Source organism: Phragmites australis, chromosome 14 (assembly GCF_958298935.1).
Source record: "Phragmites australis chromosome 14, lpPhrAust1.1, whole genome shotgun sequence".
NCBI lineage: Eukaryota > Viridiplantae > Streptophyta > Magnoliopsida > Poales > Poaceae > Phragmites > Phragmites australis.
This window is the reverse complement of record NC_084934.1, coordinates 5,374,270-5,398,567: the sequence shown is the minus strand read 5'-3', so window position 1 is coordinate 5,398,567 and position 24,298 is coordinate 5,374,270. Positions and strand designations below refer to the sequence as shown.

Here is a 24,298-nt window from a genome sequence, read left to right as displayed (position 1 = left end):
GCACGAGGGGGCCAAGAATGCTCACTGGAGGACGAACGATGACGGGTGGGTTGCGGCGATCGGCGGTTTGTCAAAGAGGCGACGACGGCTCGGCTCGGCTCTGTTGCACGAGCAGCTCACGTCGGCTTCTGGCGGATAGGTGGTGGCACAAGGATGGCGTCGAGCTCCTAGGGCTCCTTAGCAGCAAGTCGGCGGCAAGATGACAACGATGAGGATGCAGCAGAGGCAATGGCGACGGCGAGAGCGCGGGGTGAGGTGAGATGGAGAAAGAGAGAGAGGTAGTGCCTGAGCTCTATTTATAGAGGGGAGGGAGAGCTGGAGAGAGGCGGTGTGGGTTGCTGGCGTCACGGGACGTCAGCGGTGAGGTGGCGGTCGGTGCCCACCTTGTTTCCCGGAGCATGGGGTGTGCTCTGCGTCGTCCATGCGCAAGTGGGGTGCGGAAGTCATGCGTGCAGGGTATGAGAGGAGAGAGAGCGCGCGTGAGAGAAAAGAGAGAGAGCAGAGAAGCGGGGAGCCGGTCGGGAGATTTTCCCAGAGGGAAACGGCGGCCGGCGCGGTGTGAGGTGGAGGAGGGAGAAAGGAGAGGAAGGCACGCGGGATGAAAGCCGGATCAGCGATGCGTGGACGGCTGAGGGCGCGTGGGCGCGTGGGCGCGCGTGAGTCATCTAGCGTGGGCGAGCTGGGCCGTCCAGCGCGGTTGCAGGCCGGGTGTGGCGTGCTGGAGAGAGGGGACGGCTGGGTGGGCCACATGGCTGGGCTGCGCGGGAGGAAGAAAGGGAAAGGAGCCGGGCCAAGAAAGAGAGAGGAGAAAAGGAAACCGGCCCAGGAGAAAAATAGAAGGAGAAAAAGAAAGAGAGAAAGAAAAAGGTTTTGGAATAATTCAAATTGGAGAATTTGAATTTGGTTTCGACTTTGGATTCAGATCAACTTCATTTGGAATATTTGAACTTGGATCTCGAGACCTTCTAAGATGATTTGAATCAAAGGATTCGAACTCGAATTTGGATTTGTGCTGAACAGAATCTACGAGTAGACTTGAAATTGAGAGACATTCAATTCCAAATCTCCACACAAAGAACCACAAAAATCTCAACTCATTCATATGATCCATCTTAATGCAGAGATTATTTTGAAATTGATACTAGTGCATTTTGGGAATACCTATTCAACTTGATACCCTTAACACACATTTGAATGTATACATACTGGTATACATATACATTAATACACATATACATATACTTCCTTGACTTTAATTATCTTAATTAATCATAAAAAGTTTTAATTTGGAGTGAATTTGGTAATTAATCAACATGCTTAAACCCAGGATGTTACACGTAGCTAGGCTCGAGTCAATTTGTATATTACTTGTCTATACTATTCACCATGATTTCAAGTTATATCAAATGGACGTAAAGAGTACTTTTCTTAATGGACCAGTTTTCAAATTGGTATTTGTAGATCAACCACCTGGTTTAAAGATCCCAAGTATCCTCATCATATGTACGAACTCCATAAGACGCTCTATGAGCTTATACAAACACCTAGAGCATGGTATGAATGCCTTAGGGATTTTTTTTTATTAATAAAGGCTTTGAAATAGACAAAGCCGATTATACTCTTTTCACTAAAAATATTGATAATAATTTATTCGTTTGCCAAATATATGTCAATGACATTATATTTGGTTCTACTAATAAAATATTTTGTGAAAAATTTGGTACGATCATGGCCAAGATGTTTGAGATGTCAATGATGGAGAGTTAAAGTTCTTTCTAGGATTTCAAATCAAACAACGCATGGAAGGGATTTTCATATGTCAAACCAATTATATCAAAGATATGCTCAAGAGGTTTGATATGGAGAATGCCAAGTCTATCAAGACTCCCATGCAAGTAAATTGACATCTTAATCTCAATGAAGATGGAAAGACCGTGGATCAAAAGTTGTGATGGAACATCCATACCCAAGAAATTCGACAACACAATCTCATACTAAACGCCGCCATGACCCTCAAGCTAAAGTCTATGGACCTCCTCCCTTTGATAAGCCGTATTAAGCTGACATCACTTTTAGGTTAGGAGAACAACTAGATGAAGGCGGTGGTTGTCGCACGACTAGGGCAGGTGGTGGTCTTGTTAAGATTGCCGCAAAGAAGCAAGCGCCCAAGCGAGGTAAAAGGAGTGGCAGTTAGGGCATTCGCATCGAGGAACCTCGTGTTGGTGGTGATGCTGCTGCTATTGCTGCTAGAAGAGCTAGGGGTCACAAGACCCAAGCTGAAAGAGATGAAGAACAGTTGGGCAAGCGAATTGATCCAAGGGCATGTTCTAACACTCCTCCACATATTGATCTCAACGTTGGAAGGGATCAAGTGACATACAATGAGTTTTCGAAGGTGCATTGTCCTAAAGTCAACCAACCCTATGATCCTCGACTACCAAAGAGCTACAAGAATCAAGGATTAGTGGTTAAGAAAGAGAGAAAAAATGACCTCTACTTGTGGCCTAAAGATGAGTCTTTAGATGGATGGTTTTGATGCCAATTTCATTTTGACTTCTATCTACCAGTCATCTCCCAAAGCAAAATCAAGTTTATTGTCCCTATGCAATACATAGATTGGAAATACATGGAAGAAGCAAATGATCCCATCTTTGATGAAGTCATTGATGCTTGCACGAAGAAAGTAATGAAAGATGTCACGAGATTCAAGTATAATTGGAATGAAGAAATCATTACTCAATTTCATACCTCTTTCTTTTTCAACACCTGCAAGAACGAGGTTCATTGGACAACACTTGGAATTCACTATTGTATATACTACATGACTTTTTCACGTCTTCTTGCTCTTGGTTCAAAGGATCATGAACATGGTACCATACATGTTGAGACAAGATCAAGGAGTATGACTTGGGTGAGATGTATGAGGACCCAAGAATGGCCGATGGCACCATGGTTTGAAGCTATTTTATCACTATCTAAATCTTCTATTTCGCTAGACCATATATACAAAGAAGGGGGATGAGACTAAAATTCATGGCATATCAAGGAACATTCTTCTTAGAATGGGACCTGGTGGAAGACCCTTTAGTGTTGATGATTTCATTTGGGTCGAGCTTCATGATTCCATGGATGATGCAAGGAAAAGTCTTCTATATGCTCCGTATATCATGTATATCATTGAGAATGTTACAAAGATCTCCTTCTCAAAGGATTGCATTCATGAGCCCTACCGTGTGAAGAAGAAGGCATCATCTAGGCCATCTCATGCTTCAAGCTCATCATGTGCAGCCCCACCTCTATCTCGTGCACCCTCCTCTTCGCAATCTCATGGTGGTGGCTCTCGTGGTCATGGTAAGTACATCAAGAGTGTGCTTCGCTCAATCTTCAATATGTACAAGTATAATGCCATAGAAGTAAATGAGCTACAAAGAGAAGTAAAAGAAATCAAAGGGCATTTAGCGCTTCCCACCTCCCCTCATCGAGAGGTGCCCAATTTTGGTGATTCGTTCGCCGAGTGGGAGGCAGCGGATCGAGAAGAAGAAGAAGAGGTTCCCCCTCCCGCTCCCCGCTCTCTCCGTTCTTGCTCTACTCATGGTGAGATAGAATTGGAGATAGGTTTTCATCTATTTAGAGGTGATGTTAACATTTTTTCTTCTTAAATCACTACTAGAAAATTGGAGATCTAGGTCATAATGGTATAATCATATACTTTCAAATCTAGAGAAATCGAGCAAACAAATCTAGCCACAAATAAAAAATCGTAGATCATCTCTATGTGCCCTACAATGAGAAAATTGTAATTCTTACTCAATTAGAGCTCTAGATCCTCCCAAAATTCATCACATGGAGCAATCACATACTTTCAAACCTAGATCAATCTAGCAAGTAAATCTAAGTAAAAATAAAATATAGATCATCTTACTAATCTTGAAGCACCTTGGTCACGTAGATTCCTCCAAATTTTGAAGTCTCCAAGTGCAAGGTTGGGCACAAATGACGAGAGCCAAGCAGAACAGAGCTCCCCTCTGTTCTGTTCGTACTTGGGGAGAAGAAGTCGCCTTTTATAGACTATGCACTTATTAGTGCCAGCTCGTAATACGAACTGGCACTAATAGCGTATCAGTACCAGCTCTTAGTTACTGGCCAACACTGAAATATCAGTGCTGGTTTGTTTCAAGAACCGGCACTGATACTGAGTATCAGTGTCGGTTCAGCCCTTCTCAATCGATGATCGAACGTGGAAAGGTTATAAACTGGCACTGATGACTTCGTCAGTGCCGGTTCTATCCTAACTAGCACTGATGACTCGGTTCAGATTACTCTTTCTGTTGCAGTGTGTCATATTGTCATATATTTATGTAAACTACAGTAATATCATGTATGATTTTATTGAACTTGTCATATGATATATGTGACTTGTGAGCTACAGTTTGAAGTTTATGTTCAAAATTATCGATTCTCAATCGATATCGACATTTGACCGATCCAACAATGTCGTTTTCGATTTTCCAATGCAACCAATGATGCCGTATTCATTTCCAGTATTATCATTTCTAAGAAAAAACGTGGAGCTGAAAATTTTTATCATTTTTTTTTTACCGTTTCCGACCGTTTTCACCCATACTTAGATCACTAAATTCGACTCCTCCTTAACACGTTTGAGTATCTATTTTTTTTCCTTAAAAAAATAACAAAGTGCATTCTGAACCTCCTGACATATTGTTTCCCAGACACCGAAAGATATACTTCGATTATTAAAAAAACACAACGAACGCGGAAAGCAGATGGCACGTAGATCGATCCATGCATTGCCACAGGTACCACGTTCTTCAGGTGGCTTGAGCCGCAACGAACACTGTTTCTCTTTCATCAATTCCAACGGGGATCGTCAGTAAGAAACTCTCGCGTTCCAAACAAGCTGTAAAATCAATGGCACCGCACACATCGACCTTGCTAGAGGCCGGGGCCCGGTGACAGGTATCGTACGACGGCGCTGCCGGCGGCGGTGGTCGCCGGCCGGCTGCTCCATCGGTCGCCGCCGCACACGACGACGACGTACGTACGTAAGTGACGCGTCAGCTAGCTGTGATCGATTGTGAGGTACCGGCAAAGGCTGCCCCACCTGTGCAGGCATGCATGGGTGCATCGTGCATGCGGGGCCTCGCCGGGAGACGCTGCGCACGTGCGAGCGCTCCATTATTGATCGTGTCATGTGTCAGTATTGCCGGCGAACGCATAGCATGGTTAATGAGATCGCGTGGGAGCTAGGCTCCCATGTGTACAGTATCTTAGACATTAGTCGAGCCGTTATAAGTGACGGATGTGGAGCAGGGTTTTAAAATGCGTCGGTAACTGTCCGATATTTACGGTTACTGACCAATTCATTGCGGTTCGCATTCAGAAATTGATCAATTTTTAGTTAAATTCAAATTCAAAATTCAAAAAATTAAAAATTTGATGAAATTCGACCGATTTTTACCAAATTACTGTAAAAAATCGTGAATATTGAATAAATCACCGGGGCTCAGTATTTGATCTTGAATCGAATTTTGAAACCTTGATCTGGAGTACAAACTTCTTCTTTTTTCTCCTTCTCTTTTTCTTTCTCTTCTTTACATAAAAATTATAAAAGACTCTCAAGCGTGTTCGTAGTAGGAGCTCCAGCCCCCTGCCCTCCTTGGATCCAATATTAGCCGCTATGTAATGTAAAATACAACGTGACAATGAATTAAAGCAAGTTAGAAGAAGGATGTCTTTTCAGCTTGCCAAAAACTCCAACACATAAATATAACACAAAAGTTGCATTAGAGTTTGAACATATAATCTAAGAAGCCATAGGTAAAACAATGTATTGTCATAAATGATAATGTCTACAAACTATGTTATATTTATTTATTGGATCCACTATTAAACATTATGTACTATAGTATCTAAATGATGTGTGATGAATGGACACAAGATTTTTTTTTCATTGGGAGTGGCCTTGTAGCGCAAGCCAGATCGGATGTACGAGGCGTTGCCTGACACAGGTGTCCCCCGACACGTACGTCCGCACACGCACCTGCCGTCTAGTAAATTGCTTTTTAATTAATTAGTAAATTGTTTTCTTCTTTGCCACAAAAAATAACACAATAAAATTCTATCGTGGTCTATCATGTTTCTCTTAAAGCTGCAAATTCTCTATTCGCAAATTAACCACTAACATAAATATAGTAACAATGGATCTATCAGAAAAAAAATACCCGTGAATTGGAGGTTGATGTCCAAGCAAGTAAAAAGGGGAGACAAGGAGGTATTACTTTCTTTTCGAGGAGATGTGAGATTATATTAGATCAAACTCAGCTGCTACAAGAGGAGCAGCAAAGTCTGAAACTTATCAGATCCAAACAGCCGACGACGTCTCCTTACACATAAATTTCAAATGTGTGACTCTATTTTGATCTATGTAACAATGTTTTATCTCAACCTGTTGAAGCTCATCAACGAGCACTTTAACTTGGCATTACTTGGTATATGACTATGTACGACTAGGGATGACCATAAGTACGATACTTGTGAGTAGAGGCTACCCAAGTTTATGCCTGTGAGCTAATTCTCAAACCTACGTTTGTCACCTGTGGGCACACCCGTATGTCCAGCATCATGTAAACATGAAGTGAATATACCATGATATACAATATGACTCTCAACAATTAAAAGCGCATCACACATATTACTGACATGCATCTCAAATAATAAAAAGAATCTAATGAGATGAGGAAACCCTAATGATTCATTTATGTACCTAGTGACTTAGACATGCTGGGTAACGATAGGTTACGATAGCACAAAATAAAATTTTCTACCGTATTCAACCAGAAAACCATGCGAGTGGAGGATCATGAATCGTTACCACTTGACGCACAACACAACAGAAGAAGAGTTGTATCAGGTTGGTCTAACATCGTGCACGTCGATATAAAGGAAGTAGCCGGACTTAGTAGGGCGATCATCCCTTTCACGCGATCTCCTCCTCGAGCAGATGTAGGCGATTGACTTTCTAGTCGGGTGCATTCTAACTTTCTACTCAGAATAGAAGTCGGATCGGGAGCCATCGAGTTCAAGTCGTCAAGTCGATCAGCGCCACAGTTGCATCAGCGCCTCTACGACATCCACACGTCCTAGGATGGAATATCAAGCGCTGGTGTGCTAGCACTGTACACACGACTAGTGTTTCCAGAGGTTGAGTGGAGGGGGGCGCAACTAGGGTTTTGAAGTGGCTAAAATCGTGTGGCCCTTCCCACCGCCTCCCCTTATATAGAGCTCACTAATGGGCTTTCACGTTGGTGGTCTATTAGGACTCTAGTCCCTTATGGATCACAATCCAGTCGAACCCATCAACGGATCCAATATGTATATGTTATTTCAACCTATTAAGTATGTGGCCCGTTAGGTTCACGTATAGACGGCACAACTCGGAAATACTTTTCCGAATTGAAATCAACATCAGCCACTAGTAGGGCATATTGATCCCAGAGTATACATAAAGATCACATCGACTGAACCTCGATATACATATGCACCAATCCCTTTGCCTCACGATACCAGTTAAGCTCAAGGTGAGGCACGTGATATCCTTATGATAGCTCAACCATTCACTCAATCTTGTAGTGGATTACTAAACTTATGATTAACTCTTTAATCATATTGGCATGTCCATGCACTTTCTAATCTAAACACATTGAGGGATCTAGAGATATCTCTCCCGTTATATAGGAGCGGTAAATTCTATTTTAATCGTTCACATCCCACGATAAGATTCATGGCAAACCTAAAAACTACCGTTATGACTATCTAGTTATGGAATAACGTTTGACAGGCACAAAAATAATATTCTGCTACATATTCTGAGAATTAATAACAATTTCAGGTCTAAGGATCCTGTAGGTACACTATTTGAGATTATAACTGATAGCATATCATATAACAATCCCAACAAATCTCAAAATGTATCTATCAACACCATGTTGTCTAATACTATGTGTCTATATTTTTTATTTGATATCTACACATCTATGATCCGTAAAACATGATAATCAATCAGTAAATGTGCTAGTATGTGAATTATTATTATCCCATATAATGATGTAAGACTAGAAATAATTTAAAATAACATCACAATAAAACAAATTAATGTAAATAATAATTATCTAAGTAACCGAATAACGTATTATTTAAAAGAATATAAATATTAACATGACATAATCATATCCATAATTACCTCCCGTGCATATCATCGACATGATCTATATATCAAGCACTTAAAGTAGGTATACGGACGAAACGAGCACGAGTAATTTTTTTTCACGTCCGTGAGAGTCTACCCATTGGATTTAGAATAAAAAATGCATACGGACCTATGGACAAAAAAATCTATCCTGAATCTGCTCCATTAGAGTTTTTACTCGCAGGCAAATGAGTAATTTGTACTCAAATTCACCCCTAGTAAAACATATGGGGATGGCAGATTGGTGGGGACCAAGGGGTTAGGGGTCCTGGAGGGAGCTCCCGTTACCGATACAGTCGAAACAGAACGCCAGCAGGTATGCTCGACGGTGGACGGTAGTAGTAGTGGCGCGGTGAAGGCATCAACAACTTTTTTGGCTGGGACACTGACTGGAGACGTAGGGGTGGGTCGATGCACAGCACGGCACAGCACGGGACAGCCTGATCGAGCTCTAGCCCATTCAACTCGACGACGGGACGGATGGAGCGACCGACCGTTTCCATGATGACACACATGCTGGTGGTGGTGCGGCTGGGTCGGGGCCAGCATGATGGTGCCGTGTCTTTTGCGGAAAGGAGGCCGGCCCACTTGACGGCGACGCGGCTGGCTAAAGCCCGGACCGAACTTCGATTCGTCTCGTTAGCGGCAGCTAGTAGATAGGCACGCACGCACGCACGCACGGAGCGTGCTTCTGTTCGCGTTATTCACACGCGCACGCACGGTCGCGGCGACAAACTAGCTACCTGGCCACTAAGGCTAAATATAAAGTGTAACTTCAGTGTAAATATAAAGTGATTTAAATATATATTTTTAATATAAAATATAAATAAAATAATCCATCCAAACATCTTCTGTGTATCTTTAGTTTTAGCTTCATAAAATTTTAAAGCTAAATATATCTTATTCTAAAAATCTTAAATATAGAGCTATATATATATATATATATTCGTATTATTTGTGCACGCACGTACTTGCATCGTATATATACTATTTCTTTTAGGCTCTTGCTACTAGTCTTTAATGGAGGATAGGTAACTAATGTCAACGATTTTTCAAATTGCATAATCATGCACTCACATGTTTAATTATCTCCGAACAGTTACACTGTGTGCACACGGAAAGGGAGGCCTGGATGCATGAACCGTGGATGGCGGAGAGAAAAAATTGGAAACGTTTTTATAGAGAATCAAAATCCCTTCTGAATTCGTTTGGTTAGCTGATTAGATTCAGTTTATTAAAAGATAAAATTGACTAATTTAACTTTATCATGATATGTTTTTTTTTTGCATTAAGGATATCTGAGTGCAAACAATATACATGATTCTAAGACAACATTACGTAATACAAAATACATGGTTCCAAAATACAACATGGGCCTAGAATTATTTTTTGAAATACTAGATTATTTATCATGAATATTAGTGAATTTTAAAATACTAAAAAACCTCGGGCGTCCTCTCCTGACCGCTCCTCTATCCCCCCTCGCTATTTATCTCCTCCGGCCATAAGGAAGACGAGCTCCTCTTCCAGTCCGCTTTTTATCTTCTCTGCGCTCCTCCTCTCTCCACTCTCCAGCTATAGACAGCCATACCTTCTCCCTCAAGAACGCCAGCTAGCCTTCCCTCTTCCTCCATGGAGATCGATGCCGACAACCTCAGCGCGACCGAGCTCCGCCTCGGCCTGCCTGGGAGCAGCAGCAGCAACGACCGGCCGAAGAAGCCGTCGTCGTCCGTCGGGGCGAAGCGCGCGCTGGAGACAGACACCACCAAGAGCGAGGCCTCGGGTACCGGCCCGGCCGCCGGCGACGACACCACCACGCCTGCCAAGTAAGTATCACAACCCTCTCTTCATGGTCTCTGCACACAAGATGACACGGCATCATAGAAGAGTCAAGATCACCACGAGCTAACCAGGGTCGATTGATTTGGTCCAGGGCACAAGTGGTAGGATGGCCACCAGTGAGGGCATACAGGAAAAACACCTTCCAGGCGGCGGCGGCAGCCAAGAAAGCTGAGCAACAGCAGCCGGGAGGCCTTGGCCTCTATGTGAAGGTGAGCATGGACGGGGCACCGTACCTCAGGAAGGTCGACCTCAGGATGTACAAGGGGTACAGGGAGCTCAAGGAGGCGCTGGATGCCCTCTTCACCAGGTCCTCCTCTGGCGCCGGGGCCCTCGCCGCAGATTGCCGCGGCGACCAGTACGCCGTCGCCTACGAGGACAAGGACGGCGACCTCATGCTCGTGGGAGATGTGCCCTGGGAGTAAGTGTCATCGGATCAACATGCTGGCTCTTCATATCTGTAGATGAGCATGTGAGCAAAAGTCTCTAACTCTGACTCGTGCGTGTGTTTGCAGTATGTTCATCTCTTCATGCAAGAAGCTGAGGATAATGAAAGGCTCTGAGGCCAGGTGATGGCTCAAGGCACAAGCAGAGGGCTACACGCATGGGAATGAATCGAAGAGCACAGATCATGGACTGAGATGAATGGGGTCAAGCAAATCAAGGACCAGGATCCAGGAGAGCTGTGGCTTGGGCTCTCCAGTACTGTACAGAGAGATCATATCTCTGTTTCTGCTGCATCAAAGACGGAGAAAGATCTATGAATCGTGTATATAATCTTAGTTAGACGCCTTTTTTGAGTTATGCTTTGTATGAGCGAAGGCTGTAAAAAATAAGAAAAGAAAAATGAGAAATTTGACTTAAGTTTGGCCATTTTTCTCTGCAATAGGTTTCCCTTCTATATGTGCTTATAATAAATAAATATTGTGCGAAGCCAGCCAGAATTTGTCAGGTCAGGTTTCTGCTATACCTGTTCCTATCAAGTTTTTGGGGTTAATTTGCTCCCTGTTGAATCTTTATTTCACTACAGACTCGGTTATTCAGAACTCAGATCCGGAGAATCGAGAGACATCTGAAGGCAGTAGTTCTGAATGAACACAAAATAGGGTTTTCCAAATCTATTTACTGAAGATCAATTAACAGAAGCAAATCGATTCCACAAGGTTCTGTTGGCATTAAAACACAACAGTAGCAAAAGAAAATTAAGATGCAACCAGCTCCTGGCCATTGGTTCAAGCCGTAAAGAAGATAAGGTGCCTGCCTGCCTGCCTGCTGCCAGACAAAGCAAGGGCATGAATCAACAAAGCCCAAAGAAGAATCCAAACGCACAGAAAGCCACGCATGTTGTCTACGAGGAGCATTTCACGGCATGATATCATCATATGCAGCGCAGCAGGCAGGCGAAGAAACGGACACGAGTCTGTCACATACACTCACAGATGATTCAGAGGACATGATGATATGGTTGGTGCACACCTTCCAGAGGAATCTCCCTGTACTGCAGCCAGAGAATCACGCTGCCCAAGATATAGCATACAGCAAGCAGCAGAGAGGAAGTATCCAGAAATAAACGACAGCTATATAATATCAGCACTTAAGTATGTCTTTGTTTGTCTCTATAGATTATTTTAGCTGTATTCTATATGTTAGACGAGTAAAAATAGACTGAGCAGATACAATGAGTTCGAAAAGAAGAGTGTTTAGTTGTTTGTATGAGCGGATATAATAATCATACACATGTGAATGTAATAATGATCATGTGAAGGTGTTTGATTACCTAACTGATATAATAACCCTATATATGAAACTAATAAGTGAGCCGTTACAACACTGTAGCAGATGTAATATATTCATTAGACCATACTCCAGAGAAGCTCAATTCGAACGTATCCATCGAGTCAGACTCCAATTATATAATTGCATCTACGAATATAAAGAGGAACAATGCACATAGGCAATCAAACGATCTTCTCTGTAAGAATATACGCACGAACATAATCAAAATACTTCACTGTTAGTCTAAGAGTACAATAATACTGTCTATATCTAATACTCTATTCGTGGCCAACTTCTCGCGCGGACAGGCCGTCCACGACAGCCAATTTTCCTTTGCCGTCCGATCACTGCGTCGTCCGGCTCTCATTGTCTCTCTCACGCGGTTAGGTGGCCGTGCCTGATTTTTCTACCGCGAGCTGGGTGTGGGATGGCCGTGGCCGATTTTTCCTAGCGCGAGCTCGGTGCGGGACGCTGCGTTCCGCTCTCTCTCTCCTCTCTCACCCCCGCTCCTTTCCGTCCGTTTTTTTCCTCGGGACGCCGCATTTTTTTGCTCGGGACGCGCGGCGTCGTTTGCTCGCGTTTGGCCCGGGACGCGCGGCGTCGTTTGCTCGCGTTTGCCTAGCGGGCGGCACTTGCTCCCTTGTCATTGGCTGCTCCTGCCTTTAGTGTTGGTCCGTACGTGCGGGGCGTCCATGGGTAAAAGCCTGCGTCATATTGGAAACTCCGATCGATGTCTTTGTTTTCGTCCGTTCCTAGCTTCCTCACCACACCAGCCTGAGTGAGTTTTTGCGCTCATCGAGCCCGTACCTTGCCTTAGTGAGTTCTTGCGCTGGCTGATGGGCTACTGCTGTTGCCTCTGCTCGTCTCTTCCTCATTCATTTGGGATGGGATTTACCCGGTTTCCTCCTTTCGTTTCGATCTATTTTCCTATGTGGTCTTGCTCTCCTCTGTTGGTCTGGTTTTTTTCTTCCTTTATTGTTTTTCCTTTATAGTTGGGCCTCAGGTTGATTTTGTCGTTTGGTCTTTTTTTTCTTTTAGGTTCTTTTTCTAGATTCACCCTGTATATGGTTCTTTTTTTCTCTTTTGCTCTCCTCTGTTGATATGTTTCCCTTTATAGTTGAGCCTCGGGTTGATTCCGTTGTTTGTTTTTTTCCTTTTGGGTTCTTTTTCTAGATTCACCCTGTATATGGTTCTTTTTTTTCTTTCTTGAGTTTCTCCTATGTATGGTTCGGCTGCTGAATTGCCTTCTTCTTTTTTGTTGGTGCCAGCTCCAAAGATCACTGCTTGCTACCTTATTGCTGGTTTTCTATCTTGGTGGTTGTTCGTGGTGTTTTCCACCCGGAGTAAGCATGGAGGGTGTGGGCTGAGGTTAGTGTTTCCTGCACGTGTTTCGGTTTTCATTATCTTTTTGTCTTCGTTTGCTGACCGTAGATTTTTTTATTGTGCTCTTCTGTTAGGTTGGAGGGAGGCCTGCAGTGTGCCTGGCCGTTTGGTTCTCCTCCGGTCCCTGGTTCTTCAGCAAGGTACATGTTGTTCCTCATATTGCTATATGTCCTGTTGTTAAGGAAGCGTGTCCCTGTTCTTTACCCGCTTAGTGATTCAATGTTAGTAGGAACCTACATTTGTACGGGTACCTTGATGTGCTTGCCTCCATGTTTTGGTGTCACAGTGTGTACAGCAAATAGCTTTCTTTACTACCTTCCAGCTTAGCAGTAGAGTTAATTAGTGGGCCATTTGTTTTAGCCTGGTCGACGCCTTAATTAATTATGGGATGCCATTTCATGCGGTTCTGTTAAAGGTTTGCAGGCTAGGCGTGATTGTATGTTGTTTCCATAGGTTCTTGCTGGTGATTTGTCAGGTTTTAGTGTCCTGCTTACAGCGGGCTGTTAGGCACCTAAAAATGTGACTATATCTTTGAACCTATATTTGTATTTCAGATTTGGCTATGGGTGCTAATTTTTATTGTTGCCTCTTTTTCAGGATTGTGATTTCGAGCTGCACAGCTCTGTTCTGTCTCCGCTTCTTTTGCCTTTTGTTTTCTGGAACTCTCGGTTTTTTGGTCCACTTGTGGGACTCTCGTTATAGTTTAAGCTGCTGTGATCAAGGTGAGACTTCATATCCATTTGTTCACCTGTTGGTTCATTGCCTGCTACATTCATGTTCATTGTACCATTATACATATTGCTTGTTGCGCGATTGGCTTTAACTAACGCGTTTCTTTTTATATTCCTTCCTTTTCCCCCTTCGTTCTTTCTTTGGCGCCATTGTTCTTTTTCCGTATTGCTTTTTTGTGTCTTGGAGCCAATTTTTAATTTTGGTTTAGAATGTTTCTAGTGGGTGCGTCTTATGTTTCTTTATTACAGGCTGTAGTCAGTTGGTGCCACTCCGTGTCTATTGCATACTTGTGTGAGGTCGCTGATGATGGTGCTGTGCTAGGTGGTGTAGAGATAGAATTGCCCCCCTTGGATGCAGAGGCTACTCCTCAGTATGTCTCTGCTTAGAGATTCAATGTTAGTAGGAACCTATATTTGTACGGGTACCTTGATGTGTTTGTCTCCATGTTTTGGTGCCACAGTGTGTACAACAAGTAGCTTTTTTTCCTACCTTCCAGCTTAGCAGTAGGGTCAATTGGTGAGCCATTTGTTTTAGCCTGGTCGACGCCTTAATTAATTATGGGATGCCATTTCATGCGGTTCTGCCAAAGGTTTGCAGGCTAGGTGTGGTTGTACGTTGTTTCCATAGGTTTGCCGATGATTTGTCTGGTTTTAGTGTCTTCCTCACAGTTGGCTATTAGACACCTTAAAAATGTGACTATATCTTTGAACCTACATTTGTATTTCAAATTTTGCTATGGGTGCTGATTTTTATTGTTGCCTCTTTTTCAGGATTGTGATTTCAAGCTGCACAGCTCTGTTCTGTGTGTGCTTCTTTTGCCTTTTGTTTTCTACAACTCTCGGTTCTTTGCTCCGCTTGTGGGACTCTCGTTGCGATTTAAGCTGCTGTGATCAAGGTGAGGCTTCATATGCATTCGTTCACCTATTGGTTCATTGCCTGCTACATTCCTGTTCATTGTACCATTATACATATTGCTTCTTCCACGATTGGCTTTAACTATCACCTTTCCTTTTTCCCCCCTTCGTCCTTTCTTTGGGACCATTGTTCTCTTTCCGTATTGCTTTTTGGCGCCGGGGTGCCAATTTTTAATTTTGGTTTAGAATGTTTGTAGTGGGCGCGTCTTATATTTCTTTGTTACAGGTTGTAGTCAGTCGGTGCGACTCCATGTCTATTGCATATTTGTGTGAGGTCGCTGATGGTGCTGTGCTAGGTGGTGTAGAGATAGAACCTGCCCCCCTTGCATCCAGAGGCTACTCCTCAGCATGTCTTCTTTTGGAGCTGTCCTCATATCACTTGCATGGCCCCTTATGGGCAGGCTGCATTCCAGGCTGTTAGTTTGCTACAAATGTTGTATGGGTTTCTTGCTACTCAGATAGCTGCTGGTCCTGTTCGTTGAATCAGTGTTGTTGCCCTGTCAATCCCTGTGCGAAGTGTCCCTCGTGCAAACATAAATGATCTTTCACAGTTCCCCCTTAGTCAGCTTTCTCCTCCTGTCTTGTGGCTTTAGTGAGCTGCCTTGTCGTTGTTTTTTCTAATCTATTTGATATTGTTCTTCACCATGTAATATTTATCCTTTGTTTAGTGATCAAGCACGTAAATGATGTCGTTTCCCTCATTGTGTTATTTTTTTTTTCTTCCATTACATGGGATACCATGGTTCTTTGTTGGTTTTGCCTCTGCTTGTGCTATTTTGTTAGTTCATTTTACAATTTCCTTGTGTTTTTTTGCTGGGGTATTTGCTTATGCTCTGCAGAGAATATTACCAGCTATAATGACTCGAGATTCACGGAAGAAGCCAAGTATGTGTGTTCATTTGAATTAAGTTGTGTTTATGTGCCGTTCCCTATATCTTTGCCCTGATATTACACTGGGGATCCTTTTATTTAAAAGGGGAGGTCATTTTACCGTGTGTCCCATCGGATATAGCCACAGAGAATCGCCATAAACGTTACAGGTTTTTTAAGCACAAACGGTACAACCTACCAGGTACTTTGCCTATAGAATTAGTGGTCTGTAGTTCTTAGGTCCCTACCTAAAGGATATTTCATAACTTAGATTTTTCCCGTATCCTGTAGGTCCAAATCAGGGCTGCGTTGTTACTAATTTGTATGCGAGCTTCACGCAGAAGTACATTGATTACCTTAAAGGTACATGAATAGGGATAGCTACGTGTGTTCCTCTACGACTAATGTTCTATGCTTTCGCCTCATTCTGTTTGTCCCTCTGTTTCCTGTTCCTATCAGAATCTTATCGGGGAAGGTCATACTATGGTTCTCCTGATTTTGAGTGTGAGCATTGCCATGCATTGTTCTGGTACCTGGAAAGGGTACGAGGATCCACCTCTGCTAGGGGCCCACCGCCGGCATATAGCCTTTGCTGCAAAGGTGGCAAAGTTCGCATACCCCCGTTTAAAGAACCACCATCGTTCCTTCGAGATCTTATAAAATTCGATGGCAATACTCGATGCAAAAAATTCCTCCGCGATATTCGACAATACAACTGTTTGTTCGCTTTTACTTCGATGGGTGCTAGAATAGATCATGCTATAAATAGAGGTGGAGGTCCATATGTGTTTCGTATCAATGGTCAGATCCATCATCGTATAGGATCTTTGTTGCCGACAAATGGTGAGCCCCCGCAGTTTATTGAGCTCTATATTTATGATACTGATAATGAACTAACTAATAGAATCCATGCGTTAGATTCGTCTGAGAGATTGCAGGCTCACCTAGATACAGATATAATTGAGGGTCTGTTGCAGATGTTAGATGACCATAATCCCTTGGTTAAGAAATTTAGAATGGCGAGGGATCGTTTGAAAGAGTGTGATGGGGAAAATGTGGGTATTAGGATTGTTGGTGCTCGTGAAGGCGATCCTGTCCAATACAATTTGCCGACGTGTGATGAGTTAGCTTTGTTGGTTGTTGGTGATTTTTCTGTTGAAACCTACAAGCGGGATATAATAGTTCATTGTTTTGATGATAACCTTCATCAAATATCAGCACTGCATCCAGCACTTATGGCTCTTCAATATCCGCTTCTATTCCCTTATGGTGAGCGCGGTTTCCAAGTTGGTGTTCTCTATGTTGGTGCTGATCCGACAAAATCAAATGCTCGAAACAAGATGACGATGCAGGATTACTACCGGTATTGTTTTCAGTATCGAAGAAACCAGCCAAATCCATATCTATGCTATGGTAGACTCTCTTCACAGGCCAAGGTTGATGCCCGGGCTTGTATTGATGAAGATAGGCTGCAGTGGATCATTGACAATCAGCCAACGCTTAGAGTAGAGCATTTCCAAGGCATAGTGGACGCTGTAGCTAATGGTTGTATAGATGGTGATGCTGTTGGCAAACGTATATATCTTCCTGCGAGCCACACTGGTGGCAGACGATACATGCTACAGAATTTCCATGACGCAGTCGCGATAACTAGAGTTTACGGTCCTACGGACATTTTCTTGACTTTCACGTCTAATCCAAAATGGCCTGAAATTGCTGAAGCTCTTAGACTTGAACCTGGTCAAAAGTATACAGATAGGTCTGACCTTGTTGTTAGGGTGTACCATATGAAATTAGAGGACCTTTTAGGAGATATCAAAGATGGCACGGCCTTTGGATCTATTACCTCAGGTGTGTTGCTTTCCCTCCTTTTTTATGTATGTTTTCTTGTTTTATCTCTTCCTTAGGTTCCTCTTCCATGCCCTTTTTCCCTTGTTTCATTGCCTTATACATGGCCATCTTTGTTTTACTTCACCAGTGCTTCACACTGTTGAGTTCCAGAAGCGTGGCCTCCCACATGCTCATGTCCTCGTATGGCTTCGTCTCGACACATCGGTGCCTACATCAGGCCTCATAGATTCGTTTATTAGCGCTGAGATTCCAGACCCAGTGGTTGATCCTCTTGGTTATGCTCTGGTCGCAGAGCATATGATGCATGGCCCCTGTGGGGAACATAACCTAAATTGCCCTTGCATGAAGAATGCTGTATGCTCTAAGGGGTATCCAAAATCATTTTCTAATGAAACAAGAATCGATGATCAAGGATTCGCTTTGTATAAGCGTGCTCAAAATGGAAGATATGTTAAAAAAGGAAAAGTTGATTTAGATAACCGATGGGTAGTACCTTATAATATGACTCTTCTAAAGAAATTCCAAGCTCATATAAACGTTGAATTCTGTAACAAAACCCATGTTTTAAAATATTTGTTCAAATATGTTACAAAAGGCCCTGATTGCGCGAAGGTTTACCTTGAGCGAATACGAAAAGGTGAGGATGCACCGTTAGATACAACAACAAAGACTATCAATGAGGTGAAAGAATATCTAGATTGTCGATATATTTGTGAGCAAGATGCATGTTGGCGAGTGTTTGGTTATGATATACATGTGCATATTCCACCTGTAGAGAGGCTGCCTGTTCATTTACCTAATGAAAATTATGTCACCTACAGAGAAACAGATAACTTATCTCACGTAGTAGCAAACGAACGGCTTAAACGAACTATGCTAACCGAGTGGTTCCTTGCTAATCAGAGATATCCACAGGGAAATAACCTGACTTACTGCGAATTTCCGACTAAATTTACATGGGATGACACATGTAGAATATGGAACAAGAGAGTCCATGGCTTTAAAATAGGCCGCTTGTATTTCGTGCATCCAAGTGTTGGTGAGCGTTATTTTCTAAGAATGTTGCTAATGATTGTCAAAGGTGCGAAAAGCTACGAAGATGTTAGAGCTTATAACGGAATAGTTTATAGCACGTTCAAGGAAGCGTGTGCAATACGTGGCCTTTTAGCCGATGATAATGAATGGCTTACTGCTTTCAACGAGGCAACCACATGGGGTTCCTCAGGTCAACTTAGACAGCTTTTTGTCACTATGCTATTATTTTGTGATGTGAGAGATGAATTTTCTTTTTTTGAACAAATCTGGTGTTACTTAGCAGACGATATCCAACAACGAATAAAACAGGCAGTGCGTAATCGGAATTTTGTTCTTCCTTTAGACGAATTAAAAGATATGGTGCTTGATGAGATTTCTTTATTGCTTAGTAGGCGCGGTGCATCTATAAAAGATTACAATCTACCTGCTAAGAGTGAGAAAGGCTCAGCGTTTTATACGAATAGGCTCATAGATGATGAAATGTCCTATGATTTGTCCGAGTTAGAGGCAGAGACCGCGTCATTGTGTCGTCGTTTAAATCCTGAGCAACTACGAGCTTTTACGCATATTGTTACCTGTGTTTCTAATAGGAAACCTGGATTTTTCTTTGTTTCGGGTTTTGGTGGCACTGGGAAAACTTTTCTATGGAATGCAATTGTCTCATCTTTAAGGGCACAGGCAAAAATCGTCCTCACTGTTGCATCCTCTGGTGTCGCTGCTTTGCTTTTGCCGGGTGGTAGAACTGCTCATTCTCGTTTTAAAATACCACTTACCATTGACTCTACTACTGTTTGTGATATTAAGAGAGGCACCATGCTTGCCGACCTGATCATCAAAACATCTCTGGTGATCTGGGATGAAGCCCTTATGACTCACAAAAAATGCTTTGAGGCTTTGGATAGGACTTTTCGTGACATCATGGCTGTGGAGGACTCTGAGGCAAAGAACCTTGTCTTTGGTGGTAAAGTTGTTGTGCTTGGTGGCGATTTAAGACAGATCCTTCCGGTTATAGAAGGTGGTACTAGGTCTGAGATAGTGAATGCTACGATTACTCATTCTCCGTTGTGGCATTATGTTAAGGTCCTAACACTGACAACTAATATGCGATTGTTCTCTTCTAATCTTGATCCTAATGTTCAATCCGAGATTGCTAACTTTAGCAAATGGGTGCTTGATCTCGGTGAGGGAAACCTTCTTACTCACAAACATGGTGCCGATACTGAAGCCACATGGATAGATATACCTTCTGATTTCTTAGTTCATACTAATGGTGACAACATTGCCTCTATTGTTTCTTCCGTTTATCCAGATTTTGAAAACAATTCTTCTGATCTGTCATATTTATGTAACCGTGCTATATTGGCTCCGACGAATGAAATTGCAGATGAAGTTAACTCATATGTCTTGTCACTTGTGCGAGGTGATCAGAAAGAATATTTAAGTTCCGATACAATCTGTAAGTCAACAGACACAGTTGAGGATGCAGATTTACTATATCCCGTTGAGTTTCTTAACTCAGTTAAGTTAAACAATTTCCCACAGCATCGTCTCGTTCTAAAAAAGGGTGTCCCTATCATGTTGTTACGTAACCTTAGCCAGACAGAAGGGTTGTGCAATGGAACACGGCTTATCATTACTAAACTTGCTGATCTGGTGATCGAAGCCGTTATTATAACAGGAAAAAATGTGGGTCATACTGTTTACATCCCTAGAATAGTGTTATCATCACAAAAAAACAAAATGCCCTTCACTTTACAGCGTCGCCAGTTTCCTGTTAAAGTCTGCTATGCTATGACTATAAATAAAAGCCAAGGGCAAACCCTAGATAATGTTGGTGTTTACTTAAAAAGTCCTGTTTTTACCCATGGTCAACTATATGTGGCTGTATCTCGAGTAAGATCGAAGAAGGGTCTTACGATTCTAATTGAAAATGAAGATGGTTCGTCTGGTTCTAAGACTAAAAATATAGTCTATACTGAAATTTTCTCATGTTTACAATAGTTTGTTTCCCTACCCTCTATAATATATAATGTTGTTTTCATATGTATATAGTAGCTATTTATCATCTCCTGTGAGAAATATACATTTGTTTTTGGCCTGTAAATACCTACTACTTATGTTGTTTTGTGTCCTCATGAATACAGACCTTTTCCCCCCTACATTTAAGCCTTGGATATTCAGACGGTTCTGTGTTACATATCTGCTATTTTTTTTTTGCTTTATGCTGATTGAATTCCTTATGTTTTTCTGACTTCTTCCTTCTTTACCTATCTACTGGTTCTTTATTTGCTTTATACTTATTGTATTCCTTATACTTTTGTGACTTCTTGGTTATTTTCGTTTGGCTATGATGCCACATGGTGTTGATGATCCTATGGTGCCTAGTTAGTTTTTTATTGTGGCTGTAAGAGCAGATGTCGATCTCTATGCTGAAAGATATACACTCGCGGGGTAGACACTGGACTGTTTGTACAAGGCTGTCAAGGATGTGGGATTATCGTGGAGGCACCGATGATGGTGATGTACGGCATGTTGATCTTGTCCTACTAGATGCTGAGGTAAGACACAATTTTCCTGTTTTACTATCAGTAATTCTTGGTCTATTTTCCATTCCTTATTGTCTACTTACTATTTTATTATGTGTCCCTGGTCTATTCTAGGGAACTGCTATGTATGCTCAAATTGGATCGGACAATGTGAAGGATAAGCAGCCTTTGTTTGCTGAAGGAAAAGTGTACATGTTGAAGAGGTTTAGGGTCCTCAAGTCTAAACCTTCTTACAGGCCTGTTGACAATGAATTCATGATTGAGATCACCTGCCACACATTGATTGAAGAAAAACATGATTTTCAATCTGACTTCCCAATGTACACATACAACCTGACGAAATTCCCTGATTTGCCTTCGCTTGTTGGTGAGACCAAGTGTTTTGTTGGTGCGTGCCTCTCTGAAAATATATTTGTTCACTCCCTTTTTCGTTAGTAATTATCTATCGTTATATTACTGTATTGTTGACTGCCTAGGCGTATGTCACAGATATTATTGGCCTGATCACAGAGGTGGCTGATACAACCACAGTCCAACTCCATAATCAAAGCAGGGCTACGGTTCGAAGGGCAATTACACTGAGAGACACTAGGTACAACAGAATGTGCATATTCTTGTTGGTTCCACCCTTTCTCTTTTCCCATGCTGAGGAGATCTTTCTTATTCCTCTCTATCTATTTACTTCTGATATTTTTTATTTGATTGTAGCAACTATGAGATCAAACTTTACCTTTGGGGTAAGAGAGCTTCTGAATTTGATGCTGATAAGGTCTATGCAGTTGGCCAAGAACAACCAGTCATTGCTATCTTTGTTGGAACGCTTATGAAATCTTATAAAGGTGTGATCCTACACACCTGGATGTGGTTTCGACTGCACAGACTATTGTCATATCTTTTTTTACAGGTACTAATGCATCTGTATGTTTTTTTATAGGCGAACATTCGCTCAGTGGGAATACAGCTTGTCGATGGTACATCAATCCCGATGTTCCTGAAGTCCAAGCTGTTATAGACAGGTATTATTTCCTTATCCTGCTCTCGCCTCTTTTATTTCATACTACTTCACATCCTGTTTGTTATTCTTTTACCTCGTGAACCTGCCATCAATTAGCTACCTTATTTTTTTTGTCCACAGCCTGCACGGCACTTTTCAAGCTATACAACGCATTGCAGCAAGTGAACAGCTAGCTATTTTCCAGCCTGTGAATGTTGAGCCACAGCAGAAAACTTTAGAGGACATGTTTAAGATTAGCCCATATGACTTCCCAGCTAAGTATCCTTTGTAATTGTATCTTCCATTGTTCATACACTATGATAGACAGCCCATTCTGTGATAGGGTTTATTAACCTCTTGCTAATTGCAGGCTGAAGGTTTCCGATGCACCATCACTATTTCAAGAGTCGATCCCTTTCTATCCTGGTGTTTCCCATCGTGTAATCGCTGTAGTAAGACTGTACTTCCTGATGGCATTGGATATAAATGTCCACACTGCAAATGCACAGGCTCTAAATTCAAGTAATAATTCCTTGCTGTACATATATGTGCCTCTAATGAATTCTTTAGTCAAAGTTAGATAACCCGGTTTGTCCCCGCATTCACTGATGCTCTAACCTCATTACAGGTACAAGATATGCTTGATGGGGACGGATGGCACAGATGAAGCAGAATTTGTGTTTTTTGGTGATATGGGTCGTCGTCTTGTTCTTAAAGATGTCAATGTGCTAATGAGATCTTGTCGCAGCGCTGATGGTATTCCAAGTGAAATAGCGTCGCTGGTATCCCAAAAGTACCATTTTACAGTTAATGTAACCAGCAAATGCTTTGAAAAGCCACAACGATCATACGAGGTGAAGCACATCCATTGTGCCTACGGCCGACAGACTACCATTCCAACAATCAAGAAACCCAGTGATACACCTACTGATGACAAACACAAAGCTGTTTTATCAATTGTCGGTTCATCCAGTGCTATGCAACCACACAAGGACCAACACGTTCAAGTACTTGCTCTACCTCAGCTACCTACATAACTGCTTCTCTAATTGTTACTATGGTGCTTACTATCTTGTCTTCCATGATGTTCACTGCATTTGCCTTCCTTGTTTGCTAGAACGTGAAAGATACTCCCCCACCAAAAGACTCTCCAAGCTTTACACCGCTAAAGACCAAACAGCCTCTTTCGTAAGTTGAATATACATGCTATATTTTCTAACATCGTTACCTATCTACTTTAAATTTTTATATGCTTATTAATCTGTAAGAAACACCCCTTGATTCTTATCATGCTGCTACACACAGTGAGCACCCAAGTGATGGCAAAAAAGAGAGAAATATACGTAGGCGATTACTTATGGATAGAGCTTCAACTGATGCAGTTAATTATACTTCCTTTATTTTCCTTATTTCCTTAATTATATTATATTTGTTTTCCTTATTTCCTTTGATCCTTGTCTAAATATTTTGTGTCCTGCTTACCTATGTTTTTGTATAGAATTTAGACAAGCATGATGATTCTCTTGATGATAACCTGGAAGATTCTTTGGGTGATGCTACTGCTAGGTTAGTTTCGATAAGATCTCTTGTACTTACTTTCATTGTGGTTTAAATTATCAATTATTTCTGCCTGTCATTTTACCATCTCTCACATTAGGTTCCTGCTTTACTTCGACCCACAGGTCTCTCACTGGTTCCGATGGTGATGGTGGTTCCGATGCTGATGCTGGCGCTGATTCAGCCTAGGCAGTCTTACTTGTTTTCCTAAAGAAAAAAAAACAAACATCAGGTAATTTTGATTTCAACTTCTTTACTAACGTGATTAACATGTCTTTGTTGCTGCTATTACTCTCGGCTATTTTACTTTATTCCTTTCTTTCTTATTCATTCTCTATCATTATTTCCACTTTAACAGGTGCCGGTTGTTCTTTTTTGGTGTTAATATCACTAGCGCAGGACCATCCAGCTCAGAAATATAGCCTGTTGGCATCCTGGTTGTAAATATGAAGTTAATGGCCAGCACCATCATTTTGATGTAAACATGGCTCTAACCTGAAAACTGTTCACCCTTAGCCTTTGTATATATAACTAC

At 42.1% G+C, this 24,298-nt stretch overlaps 2 protein-coding genes across 8 annotated transcripts; both read left to right on the top strand.

Annotated features, from left to right (window-relative positions):
- The first annotated feature begins 9,771 nt into the window (after window positions 1-9,771).
- Window positions 9,772-10,978, top strand: LOC133891550 (auxin-responsive protein IAA24-like). The gene is made up of 3 exons (XM_062332276.1): window positions 9,772-10,092; window positions 10,200-10,526; window positions 10,621-10,978. The coding sequence occupies exons 1-3, from the start codon at window positions 9,899-9,901 to the stop codon at window positions 10,676-10,678; spliced, it is 579 nt and encodes a 192-aa protein (XP_062188260.1). The 5' UTR covers window positions 9,772-9,898; the 3' UTR covers window positions 10,679-10,978.
- A 1,525-nt stretch (window positions 10,979-12,503) lies between these two features.
- On the top strand, window positions 12,504-24,298 carry LOC133891787 (replication protein A 70 kDa DNA-binding subunit C-like). Of its 7 annotated transcripts, none has more exons than XM_062332536.1 (18): window positions 12,504-12,659; window positions 13,150-13,249; window positions 13,339-13,404; window positions 13,862-13,986; window positions 14,767-14,891; window positions 21,081-21,224; window positions 21,327-21,600; window positions 21,702-21,804; window positions 21,921-22,051; window positions 22,147-22,228; window positions 22,348-22,480; window positions 22,577-22,728; window positions 22,835-23,213; window positions 23,324-23,394; window positions 23,512-23,587; window positions 23,705-23,772; window positions 23,889-23,995; window positions 24,122-24,298. In XM_062332536.1, exons 6-17 carry the CDS (start codon window positions 21,081-21,083, stop codon window positions 23,950-23,952), a joined length of 1,677 nt encoding a protein of 558 aa, XP_062188520.1. In that variant the 5' UTR covers window positions 12,504-12,659; window positions 13,150-13,249; window positions 13,339-13,404; window positions 13,862-13,986; window positions 14,767-14,891; the 3' UTR covers window positions 23,953-23,995; window positions 24,122-24,298. The 7 variants fall into 7 exon arrangements, with proteins under 7 accessions (XP_062188520.1, XP_062188525.1, XP_062188524.1 ...); XM_062332541.1 differs by having other exon boundaries at window positions 12,545-12,697; window positions 21,327-21,579; XM_062332540.1 differs by having other exon boundaries at window positions 12,545-12,697; window positions 21,723-21,804.